At 38.2% G+C, this 11,726-nt stretch overlaps 1 protein-coding gene across 4 annotated transcripts; it reads left to right on the forward strand.

Annotated features, from left to right (window-relative positions):
• The first annotated feature begins 1,739 nt into the window (after window positions 1-1,739).
• LOC135612828 (uncharacterized) lies at window positions 1,740-7,155 on the forward strand. 4 transcript variants are annotated; one of them, XM_065109555.1, is made up of 7 exons: window positions 1,740-1,945; window positions 2,034-2,148; window positions 2,220-2,363; window positions 2,450-2,747; window positions 2,833-2,988; window positions 3,073-3,349; window positions 5,493-7,155. In XM_065109555.1, the coding sequence occupies exons 4-7, from the start codon at window positions 2,610-2,612 to the stop codon at window positions 7,007-7,009; spliced, it is 2,088 nt and encodes a 695-aa protein (XP_064965627.1). In that variant the 5' UTR covers window positions 1,740-1,945; window positions 2,034-2,148; window positions 2,220-2,363; window positions 2,450-2,609; the 3' UTR covers window positions 7,010-7,155. The 4 variants fall into 4 exon arrangements, with proteins under 4 accessions (XP_064965627.1, XP_064965628.1, XP_064965629.1 ...); XM_065109556.1 differs by having other exon boundaries at window positions 2,220-2,260; XM_065109557.1 differs by having other exon boundaries at window positions 2,220-2,260; window positions 2,562-2,747.
• Window positions 7,156-11,726: the final 4,571 nt, after the last annotated feature.

Genomic DNA, 11,726 nt, shown 5'->3' on the forward strand with positions numbered 1-11,726 from the left:
TTCATTTCAATTTCTAAGATTCATTTTGTTGCCGACGAAATTATGTACATTAGATTCTGGTGCCTAAATCAATAATCAAACTTTGATTCGGATTCGGGTGATATTTGTGGAAACCCGTTAACATCTGGTCATCCGAATAGATGACGTCAAGTTTCCGCAGACCTGACACTGACCACACGATGACAACACCAAGCAAAGAGAACTCTGCAGCACATGATGCCATGGAAGCAAATACGTCATTAGCTCATCCCTTTCCTGGTCGTCATGCTCTCACCAAGGACAACCCTGCGGTTGTCCAAGACTGGACTAGGTTCCGAATCGAGGCCCTGTGTCCCCCACCCCCCACAGCTGAAGCGTCCCTCTCAGCGGCAAACAATCAAACACTTGGCGTGTCCGATACCGCTGATTCATGTCAGCCCACGTGACGTTCCATCTTGCTCTCTCTAGGTGAGGACGGCCACGGTATCGGATTCGGATCCGATCCGACAAACCTACAGATCTGATTCGGATTAGTCCCAACGGGGGAGGACAACAGCGGCCCGTTCGTATCGCGCCTAAACTCGAGACTGAATTGGCGACACGAGGCGTTCGGTCACCGTCGCGTAGTAGGAGTACGACAACGTGCCCCTCGTTTCGATATCCTATTTCGTGGCCCAGCAGCTGCCGAACATTCCAATTCCTGCACGCAAAACTTGCCACGGTAGGGTTCCAATTGTCCAAAATGAACGTCTCTTCGAACCCTTTCTCTACCCAAAAAGAGAGAAATCTCTTGAAACTTGATCGAGAAGTTCATTCCCCAAAGCATCAATATATTCTTTATTGGCCAATGTTACATTGTGCCCAGTGTTCAATTTGAGAGCACCAATCCCTAACCAAGGTCAAAATCGAACCCCAATGGGAGTCGAGGAGCACTGTGAGTGGAAGAAGACGACCAGCAACATGTAACGTGTAAGGTCTCCGAAACACGCACTGCGAGAGTCACGACGCACAGATCCCCCAGAAAACGCGCCGCCCACAGTCTCCCGAAACGCGATATGATGAACGTAACGGATGTTTTGTTTGCAGATCGATCTTGTCGTACGTATATGATATAACGTGAAAGAACTATTGAGAATGTCGTTATTTCTGGAAGGACACCTTTGGGATGGATACGCCATGGGTGGGGGGTAGTTTGGGAAGAGCAGCTGCATGTAATAAATGAATGGAAGAGGAGGCGCTGCCTCGAAGAATCTCGTTGGTTTTGCTTAGAAAAAGACTTCCCCACTAGCCTGCTGCTTTCTACGAATCCACTGCGACTCATAAATAAATATTCCAAACATGCTTTCAGAAGCATTTTGTCAAACACCTTCGTCTCTCCTTTTACTTAGAAAATGACATTAATTATAAGCCATATACCATTTTTTAATATTTTATTTGTCAAAATTATACGTAATTATTATTTTCTTATTTTTCATAGTGATTCTTCAAATCCACCTTAATATTCTTACCGTGAGTGACTACGTAAATTAGCATAATGCTTCCATGCGTCCAACTAAATAGTGGAGTGTTGTCTTGGTACATGGTGACGGAAAGCTGAGCTATTCACCGAACCCTTTCCCCTCTAGTCTATTCTGCATACCAGTATATATATATATATAACAAAGAAGAAAAATGACTTATAGGTCAAAACACGGTTATCTTTATCGGAACAAAAGGCATGAAGCAAGTACATGATGAACGTAGTGTGCTGTTAAGTTGTGTTGGAAGAATGAGAGAGATTGCAGGGTTGGGTGGGTGAATTCCCGTTAGCTTTGGCAGGCCCTCGGAAGCCTCGTGTCGCAGATTTAATGGTGTGGTGACCGTGCACCCTGACCTTTCCCATCCCTTGCCCTGCTCCTCCTCCCTTGGCGCCTCGTGATCAGCAGGAGGAGGAGGCGGAGGAGGAGCCAATCTCGATCCCCTCGAGGTAAGGGGGAGAGGACGGCAAGAGGGCGACTTCGCACTGTTCGAGCAACGATAGATTAGGCAACCAATTTCCTCTGTTTCTGTTGTAGGTAGAAGAAACGGAACCCCCTGGGAGTGGGTTGGAACAGGAAGAGCAACTGCAGCAACAGCAACCGCAGCAGTAGAAGAGATCATTGCCGGCCCAACTTGTCCTCGTTATGCTATGTCTGCGTCCATCGCCTCCTCCAATCCATTCTGTCTTTATGTTTCTTTTTCTGATGGTTTTGCTTTGGCAGCGATCTCAAGGAGTTGTGGAGCCAGAAAGGAAAAGGGAAAGGTAGGCAGAGCAGACCCATTTCCTTTGATCCCCCTCGATCCCGTCTTCTCTCTAAAGCTTCTTTTGGTCACCCGGGAATCTCCCTCCCCTCCCTCCTTGCATGGTTCGTCGCTTGCTTCGTTGCTTCAAAGATGTTATACCTGTTGTTTGGTTCCTGCTGATGTTCACGTTTGTAGCATCTGTGCTTAGGGTCTTTGACGAGGGATTCTTGAGATCGGAAGGAGGGTTTGTGCTACGATGACGACGACGATGTTGTTGTTTGATTCCTGTTGATGTTCACGTTTGTAGCATATGTGCTTAGGGTCTTTGACGAGGGATTCTTGAGATCGGAAGAAGCGTTTGTGCTACGATGACGACGACGATGGTGGTGGCGTCGCGGAGAGGAGACTTGAACCTAAACCACGCGCCGCTGCCGGACTACGAGGAGCAGGTGAAGGAGGGACTCAAGCAAGCCATGGTTGAGCACGACACCCTCTTCAAGCATCAGGTTCTGCCTCTTTTCCGCTTGGTGGATTTCCGTGGCTACACCAATCTGTTCTTGGAATCGTAAGTGCGGATCTCGCGATGTGTAGGTGCGGGAGCTCCATCGCTTGTATTGGACGCAGAAGAAAATGATGAACGAGGCTTGCTGGAGACGATCTGATTTGGTATCGCCTCGTGAGGCACGAGTCGGATGCAAGTTACTGGGCGAGAAGAAAACCGGCGACGTGCCATCTCGCTGGCTCACGGTAAGATATGCGGTGGCAAAACCTTGGTGGGCGAGTTGTGGAGTTCTTTGTTTATTTTGTTGCTGAGTACATTTCAACCCGCAGGTGAATTCGATGGAGATGCGGAACACCACAACAGAATTTAATGCTAATGATAGGAGCTACAGTCTTCAGCTTCCAGCTAATGTCAATAGTTCATCTGGCGTCAAACCTCTGGCAAATAATGCTGCAAATAGGAGTCTTTCTCAAATTTCTGCTTCATCTCACTTTTGTTCGGTAGCTGCAATGCAGAGTGAATCTGGTCATAGGCGGACAGAGAGGTTTTCCCATGCAGAGCCTCAGACTGGAAGATGGCAAGAGGAGAGCTTCCTCTACCCAGATGGTGAGTTTTCTTAATGATGTAATGTATCTATTCTTTTGCACACGAGAGACTATTGATCCATCAATTATAGAATAAAACTCTTCTTGCATTGCACTTCTTAAACAAGCTGAATTCAAGAATCCATCAATATGCATTATTAGTCATCATATTGTTTTACATTCATTCATCCGATGCAATATGAATACCTGATACCTCTTTGGAGAAAGATTTGGTATTTGCATATGCAGTTTATGCATATCCAACCAATCCAATTAACAATGTACAATTACTACATCAGTCACGGATTTGTCTTTAACATGTCATATCAGATCGTTCCAGGATTGCTTATTTGACATAGTAACATTGTTATTATGCCTATTATTTGAGCTATTGCTGCCTTGTTTTCGCATTGAGATGTCTAGGACTCCCGTTGATATTGTTGTGAATACAGATGTATCTAATTTCTAGTGGTTGTTGTTTGATATCTTCCCACCCCTTCACTAATTCCTCAATCACTATATCGTTAGGTAACCAAATAGTTTGACAACAATGTGCCAACCTTAAACCAGATTACTAATTTCATTCTCTTTTTTTGTAGATTTTCAGACACATTTCACAAGAAAAGTTACAACTATGTCAACCTATATTTCATCATCTTGTTCTTCATCCATAAGAGCTTCGAAAAGAATATATAATATGATGTGTTTATGGATAGATTATCTTATTCTGTTAAAAAAAATCTCCAAGTTGCTCGTGATATGATGTGTGCCTTACCCAACCTGAATCAAACTAGATTGAGATTTTATTATTTTTGTACTACCTTAATCTGTTGATTGTTGAGTTCCATCTAGTTACTAAGTGTCTAGGCGATGCTACAATGCATACAGCAATGTCTTGATTGAAGATGTCTCTTCAATCTTAGACCGATACCCCAAGGTGGGCTTAACTAGAGACCTAAGCTCAACCTTCATGTCATCAACACCGACATCACTGGAATAATCACATACAGGTGCTACTAATTGAGGGCATGACAATCCTTATCAAGAGCTTACTCAATGTCTAGGTGCATCGATAGGGCTGAGCCAACACTATGTTAGTCTTAATTGGCCAGTTTGAGGAGCCTGATACCACATAGCAGCCAACTTAGGAAAGAAATTCTTTCTAAAATCATGTAACAGATATTACAGAAACTTGACTAACTTGGAGACCATTTCCTAAATGAAAGAAACTAGTACTGCAGCACTTGCAGAATTCTAGTACTAGTCCTCGTCAAAGTCAGATTCCATGTAGATTTGGTTTGATCACTCAGTATCCAAAAAGGATGAGCACACTGGAATTCTACATCAAACCTTTCCAGTTCAATATATATATATATATATATATATATATATATATATACTCTGTCTCCCAAAATTTTCTTCCCCTTCCTCAATTCTTTTCTGATCTCAATGTTAATTTTTTGGTTTGTTGTGGTTTGCAGTGTAAGAAGAAACTGCTGACCTGCAATTGTCTAGAATTGTTTATGGATGTCTTCCTTGCTGTATATTGATTTATTCCTTTTTGGATATTGTTGGACTAAGAAAGATATGTTTCCTAGACAATTTTAATTCTTGTGATCAATTTGGATTGCAAATTTATTTTTCTTGCTTGTTTTGCTTACATTGGAGGTTTTTAGTATCCATGTATTTCACAATAAGATAATATTTTGAAATTTATGTCTGCAGTTGTAACTTGAAGTTTGATATTGTTAATTTGATGTTAGGATCTTTGGGTTTGATCAAATGCTATGATTTAGATGGATAGAGTTTCATCTTTATGGTTGTTTTGTAAATCTTGGTTTCAGAACGTGGCTGATCATTGTTAACTATAAGGTTGAAGATAACTTTTCACATTGGAAAGATCATGTTTCTCATAGCAAATCTCACTTGGACTTATCCAGCATATTCTCAATATCCTTTCAAATTAGTAGGATGACTCTTTATTCCCTCTTTGTTTCTTTCCTGGGAATTTTTTTCTTTTCTTTTTTTCTTTTAATTTCTCATGTGATGATTATTGTGGTATTCATCCAGCAGGACTTTCATCTTCTAGCCAACCGAGAAAGTTAGCTTACTATTGTTAATCTATTATTAAATTGATCTCTTAATATCTTCTGGAATCTGTTCAGGATTAGAAGAATATGGAGGCTCTCTCTCTGCCAATTTCCCCACCAAGAATCAATGGCCACAACACAAACTTATGCACATTGACCTGAACATAGCTCAAGACAGTGAATCTATAAATGTTTTTCCAAATACTGCAGAAACATTTTATTCTCCATCAACAAGTTCATCAGTTGTTCACTATGGAGATAATCTTAGAGTATCAAATGATAAATACTCAAAAGAATCTGAAGCAAGCAATGAGAGCACAAAAGAATCCACTGTCACAAATCAACCTGGTGTCGTATCTCCAGGTTCAGAAAATTCAAGGGAGAAGAGTGCTGATTCATTGCCTCATGACCCTAAAGATTCTGATACTTCCTCAGTACAAGCTTCCGGACAGAGCAGCAATTTTATGAGGAAGAACTGGGACCATAAAGGATATATTGTGGAAAATGAAGTCTGCAGATCTGGCATCAGGATCTCTGAAGAATGTAGCAAAAATTTAGTGGAAAGATTTTCTAGTGCCTACGATGAGCAAGCTCATGGTGGTACAAATGGAACAGTTCTAGCAGACTTACAAAAACCTGGAATCGAAAAAATTGGTTCATCAGTTGGTGAGCCAAATTTTGCTGTACAGAGTGATGACAGAAATAATGTTCCAATTTTCAGAGTTCACGAGGAACACGATTGCTTGCATGCATCATCTGGGAAGACCAATCTGCCACCAAAAACAACTGGAGATTTGGAAGAGAAAGAAACAAATGCTGAAGGGAGTGAAGATACCATATCAAGTCATGTCACAATGCCAGATGAAAAGCAAAAAGATGAGCTTATGGAGTATACTATCGGCATTAAGCTAAATCGGTTAACTAGACACAGTGAATGTACCTCAAAGAAGAAAAGTATGGAAGATCATACAGTTATCTCCAGTTCCAAGGATTTTGGGACTACTCACTCATGTTCAGTGATGCCTGAAAAGATTTGTCACAAACAGATTCCAAATGTTGTAGATTCTGACTACATCTGCACACAGGATAGACCGTGCAGTTCTGATGCATCACAGCCTAGAGATGATATGGAACAGCAGCTACCCAAAATAGAGCAAGATAATATTATTATCAAGGCAGCTGAGATACTTCTATCTGTTTCTTCAGAGAAGCCATTGTGTTCAATGGATCCATTGGCTATTGATGGGCAGATGGAATTAAAATGTGAAGAAGGCAATGATCAGCCTCAGTCTTCTAATTCTTTTGAGACAATAACTCTGAAGCTACAGGAGATCAGAGATAATGGAAGTTCCATCTGTGCTAGCCAAATTGAGAGTGAGCCTAGGGAGGATGGATGCGGCTTTAGACCACGTAGGGGAAGGCGGGATTTCCAGAAGGATATATTGCCAGGGATTATCTCTCTTTCAAGGCATGAAATCTGTGAAGATCTTTATGCAATCCAGTATGACCTTAGGAAGAAATCTAAATCGACCTGTGAGAAGAATTGGTTAGTTCCTGTTAGACGTAGGCGCTCAAGGCGACATGGTCAATAATAGCTGCTAAGAGTTTCAGGGAATTTAGATTTTGAATTCAAAATTATAAACTGAATTTCTGTAAAATATAGTGTTTAGATTATGCCTAGCATATGTAAGTATCATATCAGTTTTTGGATTATTGCATTTGCTCTGATTCACTCTCATTGAAGACTATTGCAAGCAAAGCTGGAATATGTGTGCTTTCATCAAAATCCATGGTTTAGTTATTGGCAATTTTATTTCCAATCACATTTATTTTGATCCATATGAGAGTCAATCTGTGTTCAAACCAGTTTATCCTATCCGTTGAAGAGGCAACAAATGGCATTGATGCATAGATATCATGCAGGAGGATTACAACTACAATGTCATCGAAGCAAATTTGCTGCATCAGATCAGAAGCCAGCTTTATGCTGAGTAGTCAAAGTATTGTCATTATAAAATGTAAGAATACTTTTTTCCTTTGTGTTTTTTTTTTAAAAAAAAGAAGAAGATATTATTAATTCAAAATTCTTTTATATCCTACACATTGCTCCTCAGGCCAATTTGACGTTCAAACATGAGTCACTCTAAAGAATCTTAGCACATACAGCTAGAAAGTGGGAGCTTCTATTGCGTTCTCTATACACATCATGGTTAATATTTACATTCTCAAAATTGGAAAAAACATGTATGATAGAACTGATGCAATTTCGTATCCTCCAAGGGATTACTTTCTCTTTATTTAGTATTATTTTAACCAGGTCTAAATCTTCAGATTCGATTTTCGATTTGGATACACCTTCCTGCTAAAAGATAAATTCCATTATTAGATCGTAGTAAAAATTCAATTCTCTTTTACCGGAGGTAGCATCATAAGTACCATCAGTATTCAGTTTAATCTAATGAAAGGTTTCTACCAGATGATTCCAATATGACCTATCTCACAATTAGTTCTTTTAGAATTTTGTAGGTCTTCGCTATTCATCATAAAGAGCTTCATAGCAATAGAATAAATATTAATCTTAACCTCATTAAATAAAATATCATTTTCGACCTTCCAAATCCACCAAAGATTATGATTTTACTTCTGGACATTAAAACGTTCGAGTAGGATGATAAAAAATATATTTTTCTTAGCTACTTACATGATTAGTTTAGTTATTGGTTTTGGGATCAAAAAAGTAAAAGGTGTTTAGAAGCAAAGATGTAGTCTTCTTTGGGGATTAAACCCTTGAGAATTTGAAGAAAGAGATACCAGCTAAAACTATAGAAGGATTAGCAAACTATGATATGGTTACTCCTTCAATATATTAAGATGATGGGAAAGATATATAGGAAGATTGTGTAGAGACCGATATTGGTCTACTTACAAAACATGTTGAGTAGAAAGAAGATGGAGGGTAACTTTCTATAGAACCTCAGTTGAGAAGATTTTCTAGACAACATCAACCTTCTAAAAGATACTCTATAGATAAGTATATGATGCTTACTAATGTACGTAAACTAGAGAATTATTATGAAATAATTGAAAGTGAGTAGAAAAAGAAATGATTAGTTACTATAAATAAAGAGATAGATGCTCTATAGAAGAACCACACATATGATCTAGTATAACTACAAAAGAGAAGAAAGACCTTAAAAGAGCAAGTACGTTTTCAGGTTAAAGACTCAAAAATAATGTTTTTAACCAAAGTACAAAACTATATTAGTTGTGAAAGGCTTTGGTCAAAAGAAAGATATTGACTTTGAAGAGATTTTTTTTCCTATTGTTAAAATATCTTCTATCTATGTTTCTCTTAGTATTATTGTTAGCCTAAACTTGGAGATTATGTAGTTGAATGTGAAGACAACTTTCCTTTAGTGATTTAATAGAGAAAATTTACATAGAGCAAACAAAATGTTTCAAAGTCAAAGATATAAAAAAATCTTATCTGCAAGTTAAGGAAGAGCTTGTATGAGCTGAAGCAAGCTCCAAGATAATGATATAAAAAATTTGATTCATTTATGATTGAAAATATAAAAAATGATTTTAGATCATTATATATACATTAAATAGTTTAGTGAGGCTTTTATTATCAACTTACTTTATGTTGATGACGTTCTTATCCTTAGAAAAGATATGTCTATAATTGATAGGCTGAAGAAAGACATGAGTGAGCCCTTTGCAATGAAGTACGTAGGACCAGTAAAGTAAATACTAGGCATACAGATTTTTCATGATAGAAGAAACAAAAAGATTTGGTTGTCATATAAGAAATATATCAAGAAGGTATTTGATAGATTTAGTATGAGCAATGCAAAGCCAGTTGGTTCTCCTCTTTCAAGTCACTTCAAATTATGCTTAAGGCAGAGTCCATCGAGCGATGGGGAGAAGGAGAAATTGTAAAAGGTTCCTTATGCTTTAGGAGTTAGAAGTTTGATATATGCGATGGTATGTACGAGGTTAAATATCGCATATACAATGGGTGTTGTAGTAGATTTCTTGCAAATCTAGATAAAGAGCATTAGGCAATAGTGAAGTTGATCTTTAGATATCTCAAAGGGAGCTACAAAGTTTGTTTAAGCTTTGAAGGTGGACCATCTATGTTGACAGGTTATACAGATGCAGATATGATAAGAGATATTGATACGAGAAAGTCTACGTCAAGTTTTGTATTCACCTTTGTAAGGGGAGCTATGTCATGACAATCCTGATTACAAAGGTATATCGCTCTCTCTACCATAGAGATAGAATATATTGCTGCTATAAAGATTTACAAAGAAATATTATGAATGAAAGAATTTTTACAAGAATTGAGGTTGAAATAGAAAAATTATATGGTGCATTATGATAGCTAAAACATCATCCATTTGTGTAAGAACCTAATTTTTCATTCCAAATCAAAGTGTATAGATATAAGATATCATTGGATTCAAAATGTATTTGAAGAGTAGTTACAACTTCAAGAAATTCACATAGATGATAATGAGATAGACATGTTGACAAAGACATTATCGAAAGAAAGGCAAGATATGTGCCGACGATTGATAAGCAGGAGTTGTGTTCATAGCTGATCGATGACTTCATATTAAGGAATCATTGAACAACCTCTCTTATGGGCAAAAGGGGAAGATTGTTGGGCACATGGCCTATTAATTCAACCCATGGTAGGCCTTAATAACCCATAACAGTCATTTAACACTTTCTCTTTTAACCTAAACATGCAAAAAAAAGGGTGTTTTTGCCACTGCTATGGGCATGGCTAGGGGAAACTACAGCAACGATAGTTGAGGGTAGAGGAATTGGAGAAGAAAGAAAAGAGAAAAAGACAAGGATAATATAGAGGTCGATCTAATTATCCGGGTAGTATTCTAGCCTTAAATTCGATCAGATTTGCAGCAGATTCTTGCTGTGATCATGGAAGCAAGGAGATTTTGAATATTGTATATGATGATATAATCCTTGTATCCTTGTTATTCTCTTATGATTGTTGCTCGAGTCTTGGACAAGAGACTTCGAGATTTATACGTTTATTATTTTTATAGAAGATTTGCTTCTCTAGCTTGCCCTATGATTTTTCTCCTTTGCATTGTAAGGATTTTCCACATAAATCTTGATATTATATGTGACTATAATTTTCATTTAATTTTTTTGTTATGACCTACTCATATTTGTTCGTACATAAATTTTTTTATCTCATCATGCCATTGACCACTACCTGCGCTCAATCGTGAGTGGTGATTCCTTTCTGTAGCCGACAACCATATCACACAAGGCACTCTTCATTGCAGGTAGCATCTTGGCATTGTCCATCATCTGCCAATGTAGCCATGTTCACTACCCTTCACCAGGGCTAGAGCCCAAAGACCACCGTTACAACACCTAGTGTAGTGTAGGCCACGACCAGAGCATCACTAAAATGGTAGCTGTGAATTTCTATCGTGACACCTCTCACATCGAATACCACCACTGCGGGCAGAATGACCACTCGCTATCCCACCTTAACCTTGGAGGAGTAATGAAATGATAAAAACAGAATACTACGATGTAATTAAAAATAATATTTTCAATCAAGAATACCGATATAGTATTTAAAGAGGTAAGATATAGAACACTTACAAGATATTCCCAAGTGCACACATATCTTACTTCATGAACTATGGTCTTATTTATAGGACCTAGTGATAATTACCTCACTTCATCATATCACCCATGATTGAGTTAGGTGTAGAAACTACCATATAACTTCTAGATCATTTGTCACTACTTAGAACATGCTTATAACTACCTAGAATATGACAACTACCTAGATAACCGCTATGAATCAATTCTCAATACTCCCCTTTGATTCATAGTTATATACACCGATTTGAGATATAAAATAAACATACTTCTGAACTAGAAGCGACTTGGTGAGAATATCTGCAACTTGTTCATTTGTATCATAATACTTTATTGCTATAGCTCCACTTGCTATAAGATCCCGGATTAAATAATAGCGTATCTCTATATACTTCGTTCTTCTGTGAAATGTTGGATTCTTCGTTATTGCAATTGTGGCTTTGTTGTCACAAAATATTTTTGTTGCTTCTTTTTATTCTTGATGAAGATATTCAAGAAGTCTTCTAAGCTATATTGCTTAACAAGCTACTGATGTTGCAACTACATATTCTGCTTTCGATGTCGATAACGTAGTTGTTGTTCGCTTTTCTGAACTCCAAAATATAGGTCCTGATCCAAGACTAAAAATATTGTCTGAAGTACTATTTTTAT

The sequence above is a fragment of the Musa acuminata genome, chromosome BXJ2-5 (genome assembly GCF_036884655.1).
Source record: "Musa acuminata AAA Group cultivar baxijiao chromosome BXJ2-5, Cavendish_Baxijiao_AAA, whole genome shotgun sequence".
NCBI lineage: Eukaryota > Viridiplantae > Streptophyta > Magnoliopsida > Zingiberales > Musaceae > Musa > Musa acuminata.